Here is a 25,182-nt window from a genome sequence, read left to right on the forward strand (position 1 = left end):
TACACGACCTCAGGAATTTACTGAATCACCAGTAAACTTCCCGTCACTGACTGTTGTGTTTATGACTCAGTCATGTTTCTTCCATGTTCCTGTTTGCTCATGAACCAAAACAACTTGAATAAAATACGTTTTCTTTCTTGATTTCAGCTCGCTCGTAGATCTTCTGCTCTTAATCTCCATGTTTCTTGAGACATTTTTGTCTGTCTCGTCTCTCCTCCTCAGGGGCTTTACGGTCGCAGACTGAAGGCATCCAGAAAAATGAAGCCTGTAATCAGTTTGACGTTTTTATGTGTCTGCGATATGTTGAAGAGAAGAAAAGAACATAAAAAGACCAGGAGATAAAGTCAAGACAAAGGCCGTTGTTTCATTCTGTCCTGTGGCAGCATATTATAAGTTTTAAAATGACATGATTTTGACAAATTTATGACAATAATAGGGATTAAAATTATACAGTACAGGATTCTTTGCTGCCACACAAACATGTCTGAGCTGTCTGTGTTTTTTAGGTTTTCTTTTGGTTTCTCATACTCCAGTTTTTTTTATATCTTTCTAGAAATATTCCTTGTTAGAACAATAAATATTTTATAACTCATTTTATATAGTACATCATAGCACAGTTTATATAAAAGAAAACAGTTCAGAACAGACCAGAGAAGAATTATTTTGATGTTTAAAAATATGCTTTGACGCAGTTATATCCTGTTATGCTTAATAAAAACAAAATAATGAACGATACACAGATTTCTCTCAGCACCTCGTTTTCCTCCCACAGTCCAAAAAACACGACTCTGCTTTTAATTTGATCTCTAAATTGCTCTCAACTCTTATAGCCTAAGAAGTAAAATTTTACGAGGAACACATTTTCACATAAAACCCAATCATTTAGCATCATAAAATAAAAAAAAAACAATAAGCTAACACAGCTATAAAATAACAAAAAAGAACAAATTTGTGTAAATTTGGGATTTTTTTAAAAGTCTGCAAGCATATTTGAGTTTAACATGCTACTTTTAGCTAATCTCCGTTAGCTCGCTAAAATATAAACAACAAAATAAAAACATAAAACAAGCAAAAGAGGCAAAAATACTGCGATAATACAAACTTTTATACTCCCATTTTACATTTTATTTGTATAATATTTGGATAGTTTTTGATTAGAAGCGTTCTTTTTAGCATATCGCGATACAGTGAGCAGCCTAGCTAACATGTGCTAGCATGACCCGATCAACTAGCATCATTTTTATTAAGAAAATGTTTGTTTCTATGGAGCTTTGTGTGTATTTTAGCGACTAAAAAGGTCACAATATGTTCATATTTTATTTTCCCCTTAATTACAATAAAATCAGCAGCATCAGTAAAATAATTTTAGCACGCTAATGAACGGCTAATTTTAGATTTAACAGAATTGAGCTACTTTGAAAAGAATGGAGTTTTAATAAATTGTAGATGATAGAACCATAATATTTTTGAAAGAGCTTCAATGTGTTCTTTTGGATAATTTCTTTACACAAAATAAGAGTTGTGGTTAAATTAAGTTTACTATGTGGGATCTTTGTTTAGTAGTTGGTGCTGCTTAGAGAGCAACAGCAAAAAATTTATTTTCTTGTTTTTGTTGTTTATGAAATGAACACTTCAGATGAAATAAATTACAAGCTATTTTTGCTGATGCAGTGTTTTAATTTGAACCGAAAACAAATAATTTAAAATAACAGTCAAATCTTTATTAAATGTTTTAATTTTCTGTTCCCCTCATGCAAATGAAATCAAAATGTCAACATACAGACAAAAACAAACATTTATATGAAAAAGAATTTTATTATCACTTTAGAAATGGTACAATATGATACATTACAGTAAACAACACCGAAAACACATAAAGCAGGTAGGATCTGTGCAAATGAACAAGACTGTGTTGCATGTATGAATACTCTTTTATTTCCTGACTGAAGTCTGCATTGCAATGCAATTTAATCCATCTGCATTATTTTGTGTGCACCAGAAAACATCTGTACCAGTTAGCAATGAAGCATTAGCCACACTGGCTGCAAATTTCCAATTACACTCAAAATATTACAAGTAATTGTTTAAAAAATTTTTTCGTTTGCCTCTAATTCTAAAGCACAGAAATCAGTTTGCAAATAGCAGTTAATAAATGTGGATTCCCTTGTTTGTTGGAATAGACAAGAGGATTTAATTTAGCAGTTTTGACTTGCAGTTAGAGGGTGAATGGGGGCAGAAGACTTCCTGTAGCAGTCGTCATTGTGAATATCCTCTGTGTTTTAACCTACACACCACAGAAAGCAGGAGGTATTGCCTTGTTTAAATAAACCCACAGCAGGAACGTTTGTGTTTTCATCCAGACGTTCAGAAATAATCAGATAAACAATGCTGAAGAAGATTAGAGCTACTAGTAAAGAAGCTGTGGTTTTCCCTGTTTGACCCTGCAGTTTTAGTGGCCTCAGGAGAGGAGAGGGGACGTCTGTTCTCCAGGATGCAGCTCTTTTTGACGATCACGCCACCGTCCACCCCGCTTCCTGGACGCCTTACTTGGCGGTGACGACTACCGGCATGTCGGTGGGGTTAGGTCCAGCCCCGTCCTCGTCCGAGTCGCCTTCCACGCTGTCGTCTTCATCCGAGTCGCTGTCGGCGGGCGCCGGCGTGGCGGTGGCCTCTCGCTGCTCTGGGCGCCTCGGATTCGGCGCTGGCGCTGTCACTAGGGAGCTGGCGCCTTCCTCTTCCTCTTCCTCTGGAGTGCTGCTGCTTTCGCTGTCGTTGGTGGTGGATGCCCCGCTGCTGGCGCTGTCGTCCTCAGCGGGAACGGCGGCCTGCCGGACTTTGACGTCCTGGTCCTGAGAGAGTCCAGAAGAGGCGTCCAGGCCCTGGGTCTCCACCTCTGGGGTGCTGGTGTCTTCTTCCACAATGTCAGAGTGGATCTGGAAAGCCTGAAAGTCAGAAATCATTCAATCAGAACCAGTCTGAAAATCTAAGGAAAACTAAAAGGTCTCAAAAAACAACATATCAAATGAGAAACCATTGATATCAATTCCTCAAAGGAAGACTAACCTGTACCTTATAAACCTTTGGGTACTTCTCCACCTCGTTGCCGTTAGTCATGTCATAGGCCACCTTCTTGCCAACAATCTCGTAGGATTTGTATGAGTCGGGACCCTTCTGGTAGGATTTCTTATCCACAAAGACGGTGGTCTTGTAGTCCTCAGTGAGTCCTGTCAAACTGTCCCCGCGGCCAGCGTCGGGGTCGGTGACAACAGTCGGCTCGATGGGTTCTTGAGTCGTCTCCGACTCGACGACGCCGGGTGTTGGGGTGACGGTGACGGGTACAGGAGTGGACGACTCTCCAGACTGTGAGTCTGAGTCCTCCTCATCTGTGTCCTGTGATTGTAAATATGGAAATATTAAAATAACCTCTGAGCCAGAGGATGATTTCAAACGTCACTGGCGAGGATTACGGAGAAGAAACAAATATAGCATTTTACTCACACTCTCATCTTTGTCGTCGTCATGGTCATCATCGCTGTCATCGCTATCCTCACTGGTGACTGAACTGGTATCTGCAGGTGAACCTGCAACACCAGATTTGACCTGTACTGGAAGCCCAGCCGCCTCCTGTCTGAACCGAAAAACATGCAAAACTGAAAGATCTGATGGAAAGTTTGAGACTCACTTCCCTTCTGATCCCCAGATTCTCACCTCAGTTTCATCTGAAGCATCTTCACTCTCATCTGATGCAGACTTAGCTGGAGCTACAACATTCTGCGCAGACAGAGCAGAAAATTTCATTAATTTCCTTTGTTTATCTCTAATAGTTTTTGGAAAAAAAGAATATAACTGGAGCCAAACACTGTTAAGCTGGACATGATGCTGAAATTAGGCAGATTACCAAACCCAAGCAGGATTTCAATGTGCAAAACAACAATAGGAAGGAAGGAATGGAAGCAAATATGCACAAAATGGAACAACCAGAAAACCAGTTGACTATTAAGTGTCAACACATTACTGATTATACATTTAGTTACAGACATCTTTCAATATTCAAACGTTTAGTGCATAAATAAACCAGTTCTCTCAAAACAATAAGAAAACTTTTGTTTAAGACAACTTTTAAAGAAATGTCAGCTGCTTTGAAATTAAAAAAAGGCAAATAAATGTTCCTTAACTGACAGAAATACTTTATATTACAGTTTTATCTTAATGCAATCCCTGGATTTAAAACAGATTTTACCTTAACTGGAGCCGATCGTGACTTAGGAAGAGCCAGTTGCTGTTTTCTGATGGCCGGTCGCGCTGGTCTTCTCACCTGTTCACATCACAGACATAATTATTATTTTATGCATAAATCACAAACTAATTTCTGCATAACTCTCTCTGGATACTCACCACCTCCTCAGAGCTGTCAGAGCTTTCACTGTTAGAGAGTTTTCTCGCCTATATAAGAAAAATAAATATCAACTGAATGTAATCACAAAAGTACTTCATGAATTTAATTCCTGTAAACTGAATAAAACTCACCGGTCGGCAGAGAACTGTGGCGAAGAGCAGGACGAAAACAATGGCCACCTTCATCGTGCCAAACTGGGAACCAGAACAGGTTGAAGTCAAACAAAATAAAACTATAAAACATAACCATGACACCAAAATACACGTCTGACGGCCATAACTTCACAGGAAACACAATGAGATGTCAAACTTAACATCGGCTCACTGGAGAATCCTTCCTAAAATTGGAGGCTGCCGGGTCACATGACCGTTAACTAGTCCTGGTATGTCACAGGAAGTCATTAAAGTCTTAATTAGAGACTAAAAGGAGAAGTTATGAGTCCCTGAATTAAAACAGTTGAGCATTTTCTCTGTCATCAGAGCCAGAAAATCACATCGCTCTGGAGCGTGGTTTCATAAACTATGAGACACGAGATTTTTTTTGGCTGACTCAGACCCTAAAGATGGAGAAAATCAGAAACAAGAATGTCTGGAAATAGTCCAGATTACAGGGATCAAAACACTGAGAACTAGTCAAACTCTGAACTGTTTTCTTTAACTCAATCTCTTAACAATAAACATGCAGAAGGTTTAAGGATAAAGAATAGAGAATAAATCCATTTTTAGCCAAAGGTCGTCGTTACATCTGACCCAGAGCGAGTGGTCAATCTGTTGGACTCCGGCTAAAGACTTTGACATTCAATCACTCCAACTAGTTTCCTTGTGGGAGGATCAGTCTGAATGCCTGCTTCTATGTTTTAATGATGGACTCCTCATGTAGTGTGTATTTACTGGGTTATAACTGGAAAGCCGCAGTGCAGCCGGAGCTCCATAGACGCCCATTGGACTACATGCGTAGGTATTTTTAAATGTCTATCTTTGTCCCCAGTGCATGACCTTGAGGATGAGGACGTTTGGAGTTGAATTGATTGAAAATGAAGTCTTGTTATTTTCTGTGGGTGACAGGAAGCTAATTGTTGTTCTGAGGACAAAGTTCATTTCTGGTCCATCTTTAACATTTTAGTAACAAAAACAAGTTTATATTTTGTGTTAGATGAGAAAAATGTGATACAATGATTATTAAAAACAAAACCAGCCAAATTTGGAAGGTCTTCTGCTAATCAGCTAGCTGATGTTAAAGCTAGCTGATTAGCATAGTTTAGCATAGCTGTGAATTAAATGGAAAAAATCAACATAAAATTTTCTAAGTTGGATAGTTATGAAGCTAGTTGTGCTATAACAAAACCTAGAATTTTTTTTATTTATTTCAAAGCTGGAAGCTAGCAGGTAAAATACTTTTCAATGCTAATGCTAACGGCTATGAGTTAACTTTAAAGGAGAAGTTGAGTGAAACATACTTTATATTTTGTTAATGATGTCTAAGCTATGAAGAAAATTGAGCTGTAATTAAACCGATAAGGTCTGAAAACATTTCTGTCTTGGAAATTAGCAAGTGACAAAGATGTTTTTGATGCTAATTAGTTTTGACTTTAAAAAACAAGTTACAGAAAACATATTTAACTTTTAGTGGTGATTCCTAAGCTGTTTATCTAGTTATGACATAAAAAGTCCTGTAATAAAACCTCTGTTAGAAAACATTCTTATCTTGGAAGCTAACAGACACATTTCAATGCTAATGGCTGGAAATAGCTTCATGTTAAAAGGAGAAGTTGAGGGAAACTTATTTTAGTTGTGATTTCTATCATAGGTTTAACTATGAAGATTATTGAGCTAAAATAAAACCTAAAAGAAAAAACTATGCTAACTTTAAAGTTACCAGCTAAACAATTTTTTTTGTCCTTTTTTTGATTCATCTTTTGATTTATTATATAGTTAAAATAAAACCTTCAAAGAAAAATTGGAAAGATAAAACTTAAGAAGTATTTTTACTTTATAGAATAAGTTCAATAAAAAAACTGGATAATTTAGAAAATATAATACAATAAAAATTTAGAAAATATTTTCCCAAACTCTTGTATCAAACAATCTTTTAATAATATCAAAGACAACTTCTGTTCATCTTAACATGAATGTGATGTCAGATAATTTCCTAAAACTGTAAAAAAAAAGTTAATCAATCAAAACTAAAAATATTAAATAGCTCCTTTAATGTTGGTTCTAAACATCTGAAATGTTATTTGGAAATAAAGCATTGATGATAATGTGCAAAATTATATGTTATGGTTTTAATTGCTTGGTAATGTAAATCTGAGTTGCAATATATCTGGAAATAATTACAAATCTTTTTGAGTATTAATTTATTCTAGATAAAGTTTCCTTCACACTCAGAGAAAACTGATTGATTTTACTTGTTTTACATTTACTGGTTTGCAGTACATTAAAATTTTTAATATAATTTTTAAAGTTTGTTACAAGACCAAATCTTTAAGACAAAAACAAAAAAACATTCTTGTTATGACATCGTTTTGGTTTGAAGTTGTCAAAGTTTTTAACTTGAAATCTGAAATTGTTTCCTATTCTAATATCTAAAAGAAGTAAAAGTAAAGCTGAGAATAGATTGAATTGTTCTTCATTTAACCCTGAAAGAAAACTACATTTTAATATCTGCACTTTAAACAAACCTCACATTTCCACCAGTTCAGCTTTCTTAGTAAGTTTAGTTATTTTCCACACAATAAGCAAAATCATCTTTTGAGAAAAATAATGATGAAAATTAATCTGACCTTGGTTGCAGTCAACAGAAGAATATCAGCAGGTGAGCTCAGCCTTTACTTTACCTCCTGGTCTTTTCTCGTGCTACTGCTGGAACCGAGGCTCCTGGTTGGCTTTTAAACCCCTGAACCTCGCAGGAGCAGCCAATCAGAGCGGAGTTTGTGATGTCATGAGGTTAACCGCTCCTCGGTCCACCTCTCTTCTCTTCTCCCACTCTTCCTGTGGTTGGTGGTGTGCTGCCAGACGCACACATACATACATGCTCATGAAAAAGCTCCAACATGTGAACGCGCTGCTGTTTGTGCTGCTGAGTTCTGCGCTCTCATGCTGATGGTGTGTGGAGTTAATTTAGGCTCATGTTCGGACAAGCGGAGGGGAAAACCAGCAGCGTGAACATGTAGGTGGCATGACAGTGATTCTGCTTCCTGACAGACAGAAGAACAACATCTGTCTGAGGTCTTTCTACTAAATTAGGAATTTGTCTACGAAACCAGACTAATTTGTCTCAATTATAAACATTACTTTTTTATTTTTTTTTAGTGCTGTTATGATCTTTTCCAGTGGTAAGCAATCTCTCTGTTGCATAACTTAGTAATTAATAAAGTTTTTATAGAATAACCAGCTCTTTATTAGAAAAAACAAAACCAGGACACAAACTGTGGTATAAATTTAGTGTCTATTTATTATCTGCAGGGGAGGCTGTCATTATGGGTTTCCATGGCGATAAAGTCTAGAAAGAGGTGGACCAGCGTAGGTTTGTCTACACTAACATGAATATTTACAACAACCAGTAACAGAAAGTTAGCTATGCTAAAGCTAACGCACTAATTATAAACATTAGTTCCACTAATGCTAATTTGTTAAAACAACATGGTATTTAGCATAAGCTAATGCTAAAGCACCAAAGCTGAAACACAGAGTTATGTATCGCCGTGTTTAGCTTCCCACCAACCACTGAGTTGACCAATCGCGTCTCGTCACATGACACCCAATCAGCCAATAGCGACGCTTCGGTTTCCTGCGTAACCAATCAGGTCTTCAACTCAAATTATATATTTTTTTCTGGTAAATTTTATTCAACTGAAAGTTTACAAAACAGTCAGGTAAATTAGCACTTATACAAAGAAATTAATTTAACGGAAGCTAAGTGTGCTAAATGATTTTAAAGCAGCTGATTCTCTCCGCTGCGTTGGTTTGTTGGTTTTTGGTGAGACAAAATGTTATATTTTTAAAAATCTTTTTAAAGAGGAAATTAATTACTGGGAGAAAAGGCTAAATATGAACTTCAGCCCGACTCTGCTTTAGCCAGGCTCACAATCATCTTCTTTTGAAATTTGATGTTGTTAGTGCTGAAGGTGTCGCCACCTGCTGGCATGGCAGAGATATGGGAGCATTTTTAATGGTAGTTTTACAGTGTAGACAGATATTTTTCAAAATTGGACAAGAAAAAAAACTACTTATGGAGTTGAGTAGCTAGGCACATAGTGATGCTGGAAACCAGAAGTTACCTTGATGAAGAAATATAGTTTCATAGTGTTCATTTCTATTTAATAAATTCATAAATTTATATTTATGGCTTCAGAAACAATATGATTCTGGATCTAGGCCTAATCTAGATATAGAAGTTGCAAAACAATTATATTTTTATGTTTCTAAAGGCAAAGCAAAGAATCAAAGATGAAAAAAAATCATATTTATTCTTGATTTTATTGTGTTTAAGTGATATAAACTTTGCAATAGAGCTGAGTTAGTCCAGATACTTTTACCATCTTGCAGAAAAGTAAACTCAATCTTTGTGTTTTTATTCAATCTGTAAATAAAACACAACCATGATATTCAACCATGAGGTCCAGTGGACACTGGAGACGTCGTTGTTTTATTTTATCTGTGGTGAAAACAGTCTACAAACTCTCGGTGTTGCTTCTTCCCCGTCGGCCATATTTGTTTACGCTGAACTCAGGTTGGATCTGAAGAGATTTTATGAATCTGTCTGCGTTGTTTCCTGGGAATAAACTTCTTCTCTGCTACGAAATGTTTAGAAATCAATTTATAAGTAACTTCTGTCATCTTTCCATCTTGGTGTTGAGTTAAAACACATCTCCATGACAACCAATTTTGTCGTGGTGCCTTCAGAATGGTCCAATGTTGGTTCACCAACCCGATGTATATTTTATTGGCATTGAAATCGACGTTATGCAATCCTACATAATGTATAGATGCACCTGAACTGTCATGTCTGCCTTTAACTCTGCAGAGACTCAGACGTTTTATTGTAATAACAGGTTTGAAAGTTTCACAAATCATATTTAATGATCCTGTCGCCTCACTGAACGTAAAGTAAAAATTATAAGAGAATGCAAAGAATGCTCATCTGTCTGGACTCAACCATACAGTCTTCATATATCTTCAGTTTATTAGTGCATGATGTCAGGGATGTGAATGCATCTTCACTGTGTGCAGCAATAAAGAGATAAAAAAGGTTTTTGTGTTAAAATGTGACTTTGAACTGTTAGTTTCTGTAAATTCACAGTAAACATTTTTGTCTCGTCGATGGACTGAAGACATGTCCAGAGAGTGGCCTGCTGCTCCTACTGGTGGGTCTTTATTTTGAAAAGCAGAGCTGTTGTGAACAATCAGTATCTTACCTACAGCAGGAAAGTCACAACAACAAAACCCCCGTCAGAGACTCGAGTCATTTTCAGTTTGGATGATTCAATCTGAGACAAATCCTAAGAAAATATTTTCATTTAACGTCGTGCAAACGATAAACTGCTGGTGTTGCTTTTTCTGTGTCTGACGATGAAATTTATCACCACAGTGATTAAGAAAAGCTAATAGATAAACAAGCTTTTTGGTGGTTTAGATTTGTCAGTTTAACCTTGATTGATAGAGAGTTTTACAGGAACACTGCAGCAATTAATTTTACGATATGTTAAAAGACATAATGCAGGCGAGTCCAAACCAGAAACCCAAGATGAAAATATTCAGGGGCCAAAAGTTTCTTTTCTTTTTCCCCTAAATTAACAACGCAAAAATATTATTGTGAATTTTTTCTTTGTTACCTACAAAATATTAAAACAAAATTATATTTTACTTTTACCTTAATGCTTACAGCCGTCTAACTTTTGGTACTTATTGTTTTCCATATTATAAGCCTATAAAATGTTTTTAATAAGAATGGTTGGGTGTGTCAAAGCCTGTTTTTGAATAAAATCGTGCTATAAATGAAAATGAAATTATAAATAGATAATAAAAGACTAACTGCAGAAAACCTCTTTATGTTGTACACTGTTAAAAAAACTCTCTAATTTACAGAAAATACATAAATATATGATAAAATCCATGTAATAAAGGAACAATCCATATTTAGATATAAATTAGAGACATTTTTTCCGTACAGTCTACTTCATATTCTCCATTTAAGTTGATATAAACTTGGATCAGAAAATATCCTCCCAAAAGAAATTGTTAAAAGTGTTGGAGAACTAAATATGTGCCATTCCGGGGCCGCACAAAATGAATCCGTGGGCCACAGATGGTCCCCGGGCCGCATTTTGGACCCCCCTGACCCAACACTAATCAGAAACCCTGGTGTTATTTTCCGCATGTCGCGTTGTGTCGTGGAGCTGCACATTTTAAGAGAAACCTCTGGATATTTGCGTCTTCATAAAAGCCGCTGGGTTTTACTGGAACGCCGTTGATGAAGTTTGGTGATTTTAATGGCGTCGCGCCGCCGGGACGTGGAAACGTGGGCTGGACGTCACAGAAACACGCGGCACTCGTGTGAAAACACACACTCTTTCCAGGCTATAAATGTGTTGGAACAGCGACTGGCAGACAGTGGAATATGACATAAAAAGGGTAAAGTGAGAAAACCACATTCATTAGGCCTTTTCCAGACTCGCATGTGTCTTTCTGTTGTGCATTAACGTATTTATGGATTTCCACAAAGGCAACTTTCCCCTCACCAGAACCGACACAAATAAAATCTTCCAAAGCAATTATTTTCTTACTGTTTCACACCACATGAATTATCCCCTGTAAATAATATTTTATGTCACTTAATTCAATTCTGTTTATTTACAAAGTGCCAATTACAAACAAAAGGCATTCATTAGTAAATCCTAATAATCAAGCAATGATTCAAATTCAGTTTATTATTCAAATTAGCATAAAAGGCTTTTCATGTTTGAATAGAAATATATATATAACATAATATGTTATATATGTATAACATATTATAATATTATAATATGTTATATTATATAGATATAGCTAATATTATTCATCTGTTTGGTAACCACTAAGTGAAACCCACTACAGATTAATTTGTGGTTATTTTAACCAGGGCTGAGATTTTGAAACATTAATTTTGATTAATTGATTATAAAAATGTGAATGTTTCAAACTTTTTCTAAACATACAAAAATCACCATCAGGAACTTTTGTATTGGCTTTTGTACTGTACATTATGGTATGCTACATTATGCTACATTATGCTACATTATGCTACATTATGCTACATTATGCTACATTATGCTACATTATGCTACATTATGCTACATTATGCTACACTATGCTACATTATGCTACACTATGCTACATTATGCTACATTATGCTACATTATGCTACATTATGCTACATTATGCTACATTGCGGTACATTATGCTATCCTACACAATACAATGCTATGCTTTGTTATGCTATGCTACACAAAGCTATACTGTGCATACAATGCTATGCTATTGCATACTACACTATGCTAAACTGCACTATGCAATACTATACTACAGTATGCTATGGTATAATAGATCATACTGTAGTATATTATATGCTATAATATACGATGCTATGCTAAACATTCTGCTATGTTTGTTAATCCGGTTTGGACCACAGGTGAACGTTTAGTTTCAGTGCCTTATTTTTTATTTCCTACCTAATAGTGACATGAATAGTTAATACCATAATAATAATACCATAAATAGTTTATAACCAACCTGTCAGTTTTTAAATCAGTTGTAGCCAAATGTGATTTTCAGCACAGCAAGTCAAATCCGCACATTTCCTTCCCTCAGCTCATTAAAACAGCATCAGCTGCTGTAAACGTTTTCTGTTATTGTTTTACCTGACAGGATGATGAAACTCACCACAGCTTGGAGCTTTTCTGGCTGAATTTTGCATGTTTAAATATTTGATAAACAGAGTTTGGATCATTTGCGGTTGTCGAGGCAGAGGAATGAAAACGCTGTAACAGTTTGAGCCTCATGTGGCCTGAGAACCGTCCAGAACAACAAGCTGCTGGTTCTCACTGACAATAATATAGTTAATCAGCTGGACACCTAAATAACACCAGACTTTGACCTGAGGCTCCAACACCGAGCCAAAGTCAGAGAAAAACAGCCAAAAAAGTCGTAACAAAAACATTCTTTTATTTCTGTTGGTGCAGATCAAAGGACATTGTTTTCATGTTCCAAACCGAATATAAAGTGACCAATGAAAACAAAAACAGAGTCAAACATGTTTTTAAAAACAGAAAAATAAAACTGTTTATTACTCAGTTTTTACCATTTCCTGATGGAACGTCTTCATGAAAGATGCGGGGCCACAAACAAGGCGTCACGACATGCTGGCAGTATTTATAGCCTCTGCTATGACAGGACAGACATGCACTTCCTGAACTGGCGTTGGTGGAGGTGTGTCACTTCCTGGAAACATCAGCGTGCTCACAAGGGATGGCATGACTGTCTTTATTGTAAGTTCAATCTTTTTGTGTTGAAGGTGACACGTTTTGCTTCATTTAACAGCTTAGGAAAGATGAAAAACATGAAAACAATGAAAACATGTTCATTAGAAAATCATTCTGAGATGATGAGATTTTAGTGGCTCAGTTCCTTTCACAATAAAACGTTTTAGGGCCTCTTGTCACTTTAAATCCAAAGGAGCTCCAGTTGAGTTGCTAGGTGACGGGTGGAATTCTGCCGGGGTTGCTAGGTGACGGGTGGAATTCTGCCGGGGTTGCTAGGTAACAGGGCGTGCCTGCCGGTTTGTGACGCTGCATTCCAGAGGTTTTTGAAACAGCTAATTTTCCAGACACCAATAAACATTGATTTATTAACAGAAACCAGTTGGGGTTTTTTTTATCGTTTGGGCTTGTCGAATGGGAACATTGCAGAATATGTTCCCGTTAAATTTTTGAAGGAACCTTTTGAACTTTAGGGAAGAGAGAAGCTCCACATAACGACTCGTTGGGTTTGGTGGACCTTAAGTCATCAACCAGCGATCTATTTACTTTCCTCAGTTGGGGAATTCCTGGATCAGATCCGCAGTGCTGGAAAAAACCCAGACAGTTAAAAGTCACACCGACTGCAAAACGGCCAAAAATGTTTCTTTAAAGTAAAAATTTGAGATATTTTTCAGAGAACCTAATGATGGAATTAAATTATTGTATGTTTTTTAAAGTGAATGTAAAGGGATTTTTGTTTTCTTCCAATTGACTCCCAATGGATGTTTGGGATGATGTGGGTTGGAAGGACATATTGGACCTTTTGTTTAAAAATGCATTATTTTCATTAAGTTCAACTTCCTTACTAACTTTATCCCAACCAAATTATTTAAAGAAATATTCCCTTTAATCACTTCTTCTGTTTTAAATATGATTCATCTAATTTAGGTAGATGTGATTTATCTGAAATCCTTGAGAAAATGTTTATTAATCAAGTGTGTGAGATTTAAACAGTAAAAAAGTGCTTCAGGTTTCAGAGCTCATCACTGGACTGGAAGTCACAAGTTACAGCTTCCTTAAAGAGGCAGAAATGACCAATAAAACAAACCAAATATACCCTAATTATTACATAAACAGTCAATTGCACAATTAAAAGTTGTTCTATGATGCAAACAGGACAGAAATGATCGTCCTCTCCCTGTTTTGCGGTTTCTTTTCTGTGCAGCAGCATCTGGTCGACCTCATATCTTAGTCAAACACTGAAAACATGCTGGAAATTCAGCCACAATGTGTTAAGAATCAGAAAAATGTCTGCAGTCCTCTATAATGACTGAACGACCATTTTTATGACTAAAATGTATTAAAAATAATAATAAATCTGGTTTGTTAATTGGTGAAACGCGTCTGAAAACCGGCAGCCGCAGAAACCGCTCGCTGGTTTTATTGTCGCTAACAAGGAAAAATAAAGAGATTTGAGAATGGAAAGAGTTTTTAGTGATAACAGCAAGAGAGAATAAAAACGCTTTTGATGACTTGATAAGATTTAAACATTTCCACAACATTAAAAATACCACAGGCCTATTTTCTAACCTTCTTTAAAACATAAACAGTTGTACGGACCATTTAGCGCCTGGTCCTGGTTCTGCTCCCTGTTCACCCAGACTGACCCCAGGTCCAAACAAAAAGCTTCCAGTTAGCTAAATGTAAAGGAATGGAGAGCTGGAAACCCGATTTATTAAATCTACAGCCAGGATGTGTTGGTGTACTGTCAGTGTTTACGACTTCTCCAGACTTCTTCATCGTCTTAAAGCGACTCAAGCTTCTGCTTTCCACATATTGAGGATTCGCAATATCCTCTCTGGAGTTGATGGGTTCGACTCTCAGTGATGTGGCAGAACCAACCAGAGTTACACATTCATGAACTTCATGTGGGATTTCTGCACCGCTTCTAATTTAGTCTCCCAGCTGAGTCGCTGACGACTCTAAGGAGTTCATCAGACACTCAGCATGGAGGGAAAACTGGCTCTGTGGTTCCACCTGGAGGGGAAAAGTGTCCAGAATGTGTGGGGTCTGCAGAGTTGGTAGAGGTTTCTAACTGTTTGTTGCAGCCTGGACCGGTACGGTTTACTGGATGAGACAAGCCAGTAAATTATTAAAAGTAAATTAATACATAAATAATTGAATGAATTAATCAAAATAAACAACAATGAATGAATGAATGCGTGAAGGAAAACAAAGAAAATTAAAGAATGACTGAAAAATGTATAAATGCAGAAATGAGTTAAGAGTGTGTTCACATCAGCCATGTTTAATCCACTTTAATCCGACTCCAGTCCATTTGTCTAGAAGGTCCAGTTTGTTTTTGGGGCATGGATGCTAATCAAACTCTGGATCGACCAAACTGAAGAGTTCTGGTTTCGGTTGAAGTGAACTCTGGGGCAGTTTGAATCCATATTTGAATGGGATCCGCTCCACAAGCAGGAAGTGGACTACAACGCAGGGCATTCTGGGTAAATAAAACCAAAACAAACACTTTAGCACTAGAGGGAGAAATGTCTCCTGGTGTTTATCGAAAGACAAAAGAAAATCCTCTCCATTCGTTTACAGTTTGTGTCGTTTCCTGTAGTAGTTATTGGTGCAGCGCCCCCACAGGACAGGAGGGGAACAGTTTCTTTAAACGTTTGGTTTGTTAAGACGGTAGTCGTGTTTTTATTGACCATAAAACTGCACAAATTGTAATTATGAAAATTAATTTGCTTAGTGAAATAGAGTGATGATGTGAGTTTTGGAAGCACACCGTGATTTTTAACGACTTATCACGTGAACAAACTGATCCATGTGTGATTTGTATTTTATGGAAACAACGCAATTGCAAAATTCAGTTTTTCCGACATTAGCTGAATATCAACAGTTTTGCGTACATTTATAATGAAAATGTAACAACAGTGCAGAGTGAAGGAGAATCACAGCAGCTGAAAATGTAACAAATTAAGTGAGTCTATAAAAATAGAAACATTATTTCTTTATGTAGGATATTAAAGGTTGGATTTATTTAACACAAATACACCAGGAGGCTCCATTTAAGCATGAGTGAGGTGCATTGTTTAATTGCAACACAGTTTAGTGTTTATAGTTGAGCTAAGTCTTAAAATCAGTGCAGAATTCACCAGCTGCTGCACTACAAGTTGTACAATACCACCCAACTGACTATGTGGGAAGTTAATGTCAACCCAAATCCAGTTCCACCCCAGTTGTACCCAAAAATACTGAAATTACACCCTCAGACTAAAACATCAACAAAATACATAATTCCTCGTCTGAAATGCGAGCCAACCCAAACAGCTCAGTTATGGGGTGCAGTGACTGCAGCCTGAAACGTGAAGCTTCACATGTTTAATGTTTTTACCGTTAGCACCCGTCCGACAGACTCATGTTCTACTCCGGCTTAATTAGAAGAGGAATGTCTGAAAATGTTTGTTAGGGAACCGCCCCAGTGTTTGACAGACAGGAAGCTCCTCGTGCAGCAGATTTCAGACCTGTAATTCTGACCGGGTCGTCAGAACCGGACAGTTCTGCAGGAATGATGCAGATCTCTGCAGAAAGACAAAATACATGGAGTTCATGTGTTTTTTTTATTGTTCTATGTTATAAAAACACTTGCTAATTACACACCTACCTGTGCAGGTTCAGGAAGTGATTCTTTGGAACAAACCCTTCACTTGTGGTTTTAGATTTATAGCTATTGAATTTTGCTAACTGTGGCTAATTTAGCTTTAGTTTGGTCAGAAAGCACAAAGGACATCAGTAGATTTTTACATTATTTTGCACAAAATCTTAGACAATGAGATTTCAGTCTGCTCAGTTCAGAATGGGCTGTTTTAGGAGGTCCTGTCGCTTTAAATCCAAAAACGGTGCAGATGACCACGCCCCCAACTCAATGTTTACACTCACATGTGAAAATGACTCCAAACAGATGCATAATTATACAACTGAACATCTTAGAAAAGCACAAACAAGAATGCAGAGAGTGGTTTATGGATATTAAATCAACAAAAAACAACATTTGTCTTTTCCAACAGCCATTGTACAGAGTAAACAGTGGTAAAACCAGCTGATCAAATGTGCTGGAACTCTGCTGTGGTTGCTAGGTAACGAGTAGGTAACTTAGAACTATCTTCTCTCCTCAAAGAGACACTCGATCTGTTTCCATCGACCAAATAATTACACAAATTGGAGATGCAAAGATAAATTTGCTCAATGGAAATGAGCTAATTTAAAAAATAACCTTCAGTTTTTTAGTTTTTGTTTTTGCACTGGGCTTGGCTGGGGTTGCTAGGTAACGGCACAGTGCGTACTGATTTGTGACGTTGCATTCTGGATGTTTTTGAAGCTGCTAATCTTCCAGACACTAAAAAGTAAATAACTTATGGACAGAACAAGTAAGCATTTGGGCTGTTTTTAGAAACAGTTGAGACCCAAATGGAAACACAAACAATGCGAATTTAGCATAAAAAGTTCCCTGTAAATGACTTTGAAACGACCCTGATGGGAAACGGTTCGACCCTCTGGGTTTATTCAGGCCGTCTCTGCTGGATGGTTGGTTTTGCGGTTGCTTGGTTTGAATTGAGCTCAGATCTCTGTGGTGGGCAGTTCAGAACCGTTTCCGTCATTCTTCCTCCTGCGCAGTCAGGAGTCGATGATGAATCAGTCAGGAGTTGATACATCATCACTTCATCCGGTCAGCACTCAGGTTACGTTTCCTACTTTACTTTGGTTTCTGCTCATCAATACAGACTAGCTAACCTTTTTCAAAACTGCTGCGAAGTGAAGAAATGTATCTTTTACAAGTAAATATGACAAACAAAATGTTGGCGAGATTCTTGACCAGTTTACCAGACTGGTTAGGTCATCCTACCTATTATTAGTTTTTTATGTAGAACTGTGTGGTTCAGTTTAAAACTGTTGTTGAACTTTCTGAGATCTAAACTTAAATCCAGAGGCGACAGATTATTTCCTGTCGTCTGAGTCAGACTCTGGATATTTTGAACTCACTCTTCAGAAATATATTTTTACTCATTTGTATTTAACTTGTGATGCTGGATGAACAAATGTGACAGTGACTGAAGCTGTGTTTTCATTGACCGTATAAATGCACAAATTGGAGTTATAAAAAAAATCTAATTTGCTTAATAAAACACAACAATTTTAAAAACTGTTTTTGTGCTAAGATGAGGAGATTTTCCAACAGTATCAAAATGTTTGTATATTGCATAACTCACAAATCAACAACTGGATGTTACTACTGGTGGAGACGACAAAGAAAACAACAGGAGGTGGTTGGATGATGATGGTTTGTTTTTAACAGATTCTCATGTGTGTTTCTTATCTAGTACAAACTTACCACAAGTGCAAATTAGTGTCTTTTTGACATTTTTAAAGTTTTGTGTACATTTGTGGAGGACTTGCAGCTCCTCATCCCCCAGAAGTCCTGCTCTATAAGACAAAGTCTCTACTGCTGCTGATTTTTCATCTGGTTTCCCAGAATGTTCTTTCTTTCTTTTGTTTTGTTCTTTCTTTCTGTCTGTCTGTAGAGTTGCAGTAGATTGAGGAAACGACCTCGTCCTCCCTGCCTTCTTTCCTGTGGGTGTTTTAAACTATATTTGTCGAGGGTGGAGCCATGTGGGCTATTTCTGTCCGTGCCTGTGGTCGTGTTGTGGTCACACTCTGATCAGACCAGACAGTTTTGTCGTCAGAGATGAGGTAGGAAGGTGTAAAGATGAGGAAGGAAATGAAAAGGCACTTTTACCTTAAATGGACCTTCAAACTTCATCTAAACATGAGAAACAACTTTTTCCTCATGAAAACTTCTTTTTAAGAACTTCTTTGATCCTCTGAAGGTCCAACAAAACCAAACTCAGGCTTTACTTACAGTAAAACCATGTATGCAGTATAAAACCTCACATGGTAAACATTATTTCAACAAGCCTCTCTGCTCCGGCTGCATACGATCGTCTCTGTGGCTTAAATTAACCTGGCAGAACAGACACAGTTTCACTGTGGTGAGCTACACCGTCTCATTGTGGGATATGCTACGTTAGCCTCGGGTTCCCATCCATTGTCCTCCGACCCGCAGCATAAACTGTATTCCCTACTGTCGGGAAAAATCCCCTTTGTACAATCAGCAGGTTTGGAGGTTATGAACAAACTGTGGGGTGAAGACAATAGAGGCTGTGATTTGACTAGCCAGTTGTCTGTGTGTATCTTGCGGTTCAGCTGATGCTCCAGTTAGTTTCTGTCTGCGGTCAACGCAACCTGGCTCCATTTCAAGAAGTCGGCGTCGTGTTTTATTGCCGCTGTGTTAATGTTTGTTCAGGAACAGCCGGCGTGTGCAAGACGACCGGAGCTCATCAGAGCTCAAACTGCTTCTTTCATTTTATCTGTTAGCATAAATCTCATTTTATTGCACATTAATTATTATAAGGATTAACGACGTCAATGACTTGTTAGCATTGTTGGTAGCATTGCAGTGAAAAACTCCCAGGTTTGTATGTGTTACGATACTTTGAACATTCAGTTTCTTTTTCTTTCTGTTTTCATTATTTCATCCTTGACTAAATATTTAGTTTGGCTTTAAAACGGTTCACAATACCAAGCTTTTATTTTGATAGTCCACTTCTCGCTATCAGCAAGAGAAATTACATGTTAGCTCTGAGCTAGCTGGTTAACTAAATATTTAGTTTGGAGTTAAATATTTAGCTAGCTACCAGTTTAAAATGTGACACATAAGATTGAAAAATTAAACCTGACACGTTAATAATTATTGCTAATTTTGACTGTAACTTTACAAACAACATATAAAATTAAATCCTTACATTCATATCCATGATGAGTGAATGTAAAAATCTGAACTGTAGCTTTAAATTTCCTGTCTTCAGTGAGTAATCACCTTCCTCAGTGTTTCTGTTTTTCTCAGTTCTTCATATTTCTGCCTCGTTTTTCTGATACATTTCTGAAAACATCCTGCTGATTTTTCCAGACCCAAAACCCTCAGAGAGAAGATCCGGTGCCTCATTCACACGTTTACAGCCGAGGAACCAGAGACTGCGTTCAAACTCTTCATGGATCCATCGTGTTATTATTCTCTCTTCCTAATGAAATGAAAACAGGTGAGCAGATTTTGTTTTCCATTCTTGTGCTCAGTAAACATGTTTAGTTCGTGTTTTGGGTCGGAGTCAGGGATTCCCCACGCTCCGGGCAGAAATGACGGAAAACTTTTCCCCGACCCGCCGGGTTGGTGACACACTGAACCACAGAAAGATAAACAATTGGAGATTTTTTCCCGTCTTTTAAAACTTATTTATGAACTCTTGCATCATGAACTCAGCTCTTGTAAAAGCGTCTCGCACATCTTTAACTTCTAGTCAGTTTTCCTCCTAAATTTATTTACAAGGGAATCCCCCACTCCTCTAATTCATTAATATGTCATAAAGCGGGTTTATATGTAATATCTGCACTAAAAACTGGCCTCTGTGAGGTTTTAGATGTGCTTTTTACTGGGGTGAATGCAGAGCAGGAGACTCCAGTGCCAACAGCAGCTCAGCTAATATGATGAGATCATAGATTCATTCTGCAGTCAGGCTGATTTCTTTACCTCGTCACTGATCTGAAGTCGCTTTTATCTCAAATTATGAATCTATTTAATGAAATATAAATACTGCTGGACACTCCTATTTCCATAAACAATGTGGTTTGTCTTCTGAGCCTCTTGGTCAGTAAACTGTTCACACAGAAGATGATTATGGTTTACTCAGCAGGATGGAAAATAAAATAAAGTCAGATTTTAGAAACAAAAAGAATATCAGACCTGAGCATCAAGACGTGTGTGAACGTAGCCTCCAACATCGAGTTAAGTTCTGATCTTTAACTTCATGCTGCCTGTCAGGTTCTGTTCACATCGTGTTACAAATTATTATTAAGTGATATTTTCTCAGATTTTATTAAATGTTCAATGCAAATGATGGTCAGTCTAAGTTTCAGGTCAGAACTATTAAAGTAAAAATCAAATTTACTGAACAAAACTCCCCATGAGGACAGGATTTGTTTCAATAATAAAAAACTCAAAATGAAAAATGTTCCAAATTATTACACACAGCAGATTTTCTAAACATTTTATGGATTATAAAGAACTGCAAACTGTCATTCTGTCAATGTGCAGCATCACATGTATTAAAATCAGAAGGTATTTCAATCAGAAACATCTGAACAGAACCAGGTCCATGTTAACAGAACCTCCTCTGGTATCACAGAACAATTCTTCATTTATTGAACTTGTGATTTTCTGAAAGTTTCTGTTGAATTTCTCTGCAGGACGTCAGAAAACCTTCCAGAGCTGCTGGTTGATCTGAACTGCTGGAGGAAACTCCAGAGGTTCTCAATAGGGTTGGGGTCAGAGGTCAGAGGAGGATGGTGACCTCACCATGAGTTTCTGCCCTTTTCTGCCCACAGCAGCCAATTCTTCATTTATTGAAGAATTGGCTGCTGCTAGGTTTTCCTAGCAGCATCAGATGATTCATCGTCATGATGAAGATGATTTTACTGCTGAAGGTTCGGCTCTTTCTGAACCATGACAGAAAATGATCAGTCAGAAAGTCCAAATACTTGCTGAGGTCATTTTCACCCCTTCAGGGACTCTGAAGGGGCCGACCAGCTCTCTCTCTCTCTCTCTCTCTCTCTCTCTCCATGATGTCGGCCCACAGCATGACTCCCCCACCTCCTTGCTGACGTCACAGCCGTGTTCGGACATGGTGGCCGTCCACCACCGATCCACTACTGGATCCATCTGGACCATCCAGTCATCAGTGAATAAGTCTGTTTGAAAATGAATCTTCATGTCCAACTGGACCCACTGGGACCGGTTCTGCTTTGAGCTCTGGTTAGTGGTGGCCCAATAGTAGCTTCATGCACCACAATCCTCTGGATGATCCTCCATCTTGAGGCTCCAGCAGCTTCTAATAACTGTTTGCTGATTTGTTAGGACATTTTAACAGCTGCTCTCTAAACCCCATGAATTTGTCTAACAGAAATTTTCCTCATTATGTTTTTATCTGTACAATTGAACTCACCAGACAAACTAATCAACCAGCTCTCTGAAATTAGTTGCAGTGATTTAAAGAGCCCTGACACACAATACCATCTATAAATTTAATAGCACAACAAAGAATTTAATCTTTATGACACTGAAATCCAATTTGCATAATAATTAGGAACATTTTGTTCCTAATTATTGAGTCTTTTGGACTGGGAATAATCAGGTCTAGATGTGGTTGGAGAAACTTATTTCGTTTGTCCAAAAGGTTGTTTAAAGAGGATCTATTGTCATCTTTGTTCTTCTGCTTAGATTTCTACGGCTTCCAAAACCAAAAAGTGTTTAAAAAACACCCAGCTGGTTCACGGCACTAAAATCAAATATGTAATGTTACAAATCAGCAGGCACTGCCCATCACCTGGCAACCACAGCGAAGCCCAGACCGTTACCTAGCAACCTAACCTGAGCTCCAGCATGTTTGGTCAGCCGGTTTTTAAATCAAGGCTAAAAACCATTTAGAATTGATTTTGAGTCATAGTAAATGAAACATTACTTAACTTCCCTTTGGGATCAATAAAATAATATTAAATTTGAATTTGACCAACATATTCGATGTGTATGATTCTGGTGATGGCAGTGATGAAATATAATGTTTCTCCAGTTGTTGACTGTGTGGAGTCTTCTTTATTAGTTTGTGTTTTTGTTATGTGAAGCTTTAGCTGCTGGAATGTTCTGTGAAAATAAACTTGATTGAGTCTCACCCAGAAACCACTTGCTGTTCTTTCTAGTCGTACAGTAGGCTCCACTTCTGCTTTTCAAAGCTGTACAGTTGTATAACTGCGCCTGTGATTGCAGCTACTTTTATGAACGAGTGTAAACCTTGAGTTGGATATAAAGTCACAGAAAAACTAAAACAGTTAAAATCTCATTACCTAAGAATGATTTTGTGCAAATGAACATGTTTTGTATTTGATGCATCCTCATCATCCTCATCATCCTCATCATCCTCATCACCTCCTGCACCTGAACACAAAGCATTTCCTGAAGAAGCAGCCGTCATCTTCCTGTTGGAGACGTAACGTGGAGACGCTCTGGGTTCTGAGGGTCGGCCTGCAGCTGTTTCCATATTTTCCATCTTTCTGTTTGGCGTCGTGTCAGAAGACTCAGCCGGCCTGTTTACGCCTGGAGAGAAACGCGCCGCATGGGGTGTCAGAGCATCGACTGCACCATCGGCTCTCTGTTTTCCAACCCACAACTTTACAGTTTGGGCTCAGTTTTAATTTTGAGCCTGTATATTTTTATGCAACAGCCCGTTAAAGAGCTTTAATAACATTGCTGTATAATAATAACAGACACATTTGATTTGTTTTTCTTTGGGTTTCTTTATGAAGAGTTTATTTCGTGCTCTGATTCCTCTGGAACAGCTCATGGCATGGAAACAACAATTATCACGTTGTTGTGAAGATGCTTTTGTTTTTGCATGTTGCTCAGTTTGTAATGCTGCAGCGTTTCCTTTAGAGGTCTGAGACTGCAGCTGAGAAAAAAGACTTCTGCTTTTTTGCCTCATTCAAATGTTTCAAATCATCAAAACAATAAATATAGATAATCTGAGAGTGGATTGTCCATTCCCTTTTGAATTGTATTAAATGTTTGTAAATCAGATTAATAACTGTATTCCTGTTTGTTGTTTTGAGTTTGTTTTGTTTTGATTGACATATTTTCTAGTGTTACAGACAAATTAACTGTCGGTTTGGTTACAATTCTGTATAAAATCAGCAACATTTTGACTTCTGGGAGGTTAAAGTGTCAGAAAATAAAATCCAGAAACTTGAACTTTGTGCCGATGTTCACAAAAACCAAAATCGGAAATGAGCTGCCTGACACTCCATGACTGTTTTATAAAGATTTCTGCAGAGGGAGAAACTACACGACTGCATGTGACGTGTAAAAGTTACAAAATGCCAAAAAGTGCCATAAATATTTCATCTGCAGCTCTAACAGTTGGGATAATTTCATCATTAAAAAAACAAACAAAACAAAATATCTTGTTGCATCTTGTCAGCTAACAGAGTTTTATTGTGTTCAGTGTGAGCAGGATAAGAACATATGACTCAACTTCAGATGTGAGTCATGAATTAAAGGGCTAGGCCACTCTTTTTTAATAAATCTGGACTATTGAGTAACATTTAAAGTATTTATATGAGTCAAACTTCAACTTCATTGAGCTACATTCACCGTATGAACGACCAGAAAAAAGACTTTTCCAAATGTTTTATGGAACTACAATCAACCATGATCTACTCAAATTAGAAAATCTTTGTTATATAATTGATTTATTATTATATGGACTAGTCATTTTTAAACTAATTACAGTTTTTACGCATCTAATCTGAAGGTTTTCAATGTTTTTCAGTCTAAAACCCCAAAACCAATGGAGGAATAACAAAGTATTACATAAAACATCCTTTATTACTGTCTGTTCAAAACAAATAATACAGATTTGTTTTAATTTAAATATAAGCTTTTATAAAAGTGAAATGCAAAAGTGATATCATGAACAAACTAAATTATTTTGCAAAAAGAGAAGAACTTTTAACATAAGTAACATATTTTTCCTAAAAGAATAAAATACATTTCAGACTGAAATATATAATTTTATCTCTTCTTTCATCACTCTTGGATTCATGTTGCTGTTTTTAAAAACATAACGTAACAAAAATGTCAAATTAGTCATAAAAAACGTTGTGCTGTATAAATAAAGACAGTAAAACATGGCGGCAGAAGCGGCAACTTATGCAACAACCAGAGGAAGATAAATGCAGAAAAGTTCACGAATGTACGGAATATTAAAGCTCAAACTCTCAGTCAGACGTATTAAAACGATCATCCAACTTGTTTTTAAATCTGTTTTTTCACCCGTCTTCACACGTCAGGCCGTGTGAGCGTCTGTTTGTGCTGCTGCCTTTACAAGTCAACAGTTCAGAGACACTTTTAGGCATTTATTGACCTCAACACCCAGATGCCCGACTATTTTAGTTTGGACAAACTTCTGCTTTTTGCAGCTTTTGACACTGACCAACCGACTGCAAAACAAAGTGACTCGGGAGCTTTTCTATGGAGGACCAAAGCTGACGTAATTAAAAATAAAATTTACATATTTTGTTTTTCTTTTCCCAACATTTTCATGAAGAAATGTGTAATTTTGTC

General features: G+C 37.2%; 2 protein-coding genes across 8 annotated transcripts in view; one reads left to right on the forward strand and one right to left on the reverse strand.

The window, feature by feature from the left end:
• Nucleotides 1-25,182, forward strand: part of LOC122846989 (NACHT, LRR and PYD domains-containing protein 12-like) — a 626,610-nt gene that overhangs the window by 332,470 nt on the left and 268,958 nt on the right. The gene's annotated exons all lie outside the window — the stretch shown is intronic.
• LOC122847022 (nucleolar and coiled-body phosphoprotein 1-like) lies at nucleotides 1,796-7,249 on the reverse strand. Its single transcript, XM_044144370.1, has 8 exons — nucleotides 7,179-7,249; nucleotides 4,528-4,590; nucleotides 4,396-4,443; nucleotides 4,241-4,315; nucleotides 3,709-3,771; nucleotides 3,499-3,624; nucleotides 3,070-3,390; nucleotides 1,796-2,942 (listed from the first exon to the last, which is right to left on the reverse strand). The coding sequence occupies exons 2-8, from the start codon at nucleotides 4,579-4,581 to the stop codon at nucleotides 2,544-2,546; spliced, it is 1,086 nt and encodes a 361-aa protein (XP_044000305.1). The 5' UTR covers nucleotides 4,582-4,590; nucleotides 7,179-7,249; the 3' UTR covers nucleotides 1,796-2,543.

Source organism: Gambusia affinis, linkage group LG17, assembly GCF_019740435.1.
Source record: "Gambusia affinis linkage group LG17, SWU_Gaff_1.0, whole genome shotgun sequence".
NCBI classification, from domain to species: Eukaryota; Metazoa; Chordata; class Actinopteri; order Cyprinodontiformes; family Poeciliidae; genus Gambusia; species Gambusia affinis.

Bases quoted from the DNA above. Each gene is read 5' to 3' on its own strand.
- LOC122847022 (XM_044144370.1), bottom strand. From the start codon at position 4,581: ATGAAGGTGGCCATTGTTTTCGTCCTGCTCTTCGCCACAGTTCTCTGC. The intron at 4,444-4,527 runs GTGAGTTTTATT...TTTCTTATATAG, and splicing joins CCACAGTTCTCTGCCGACCG to GCGAGAAAACTCTCTAACAG. The intron at 4,316-4,395 runs GTGAGTATCCAG...TGATGTGAACAG, and splicing joins CTGACAGCTCTGAGGAGGTG to GTGAGAAGACCAGCGCGACC.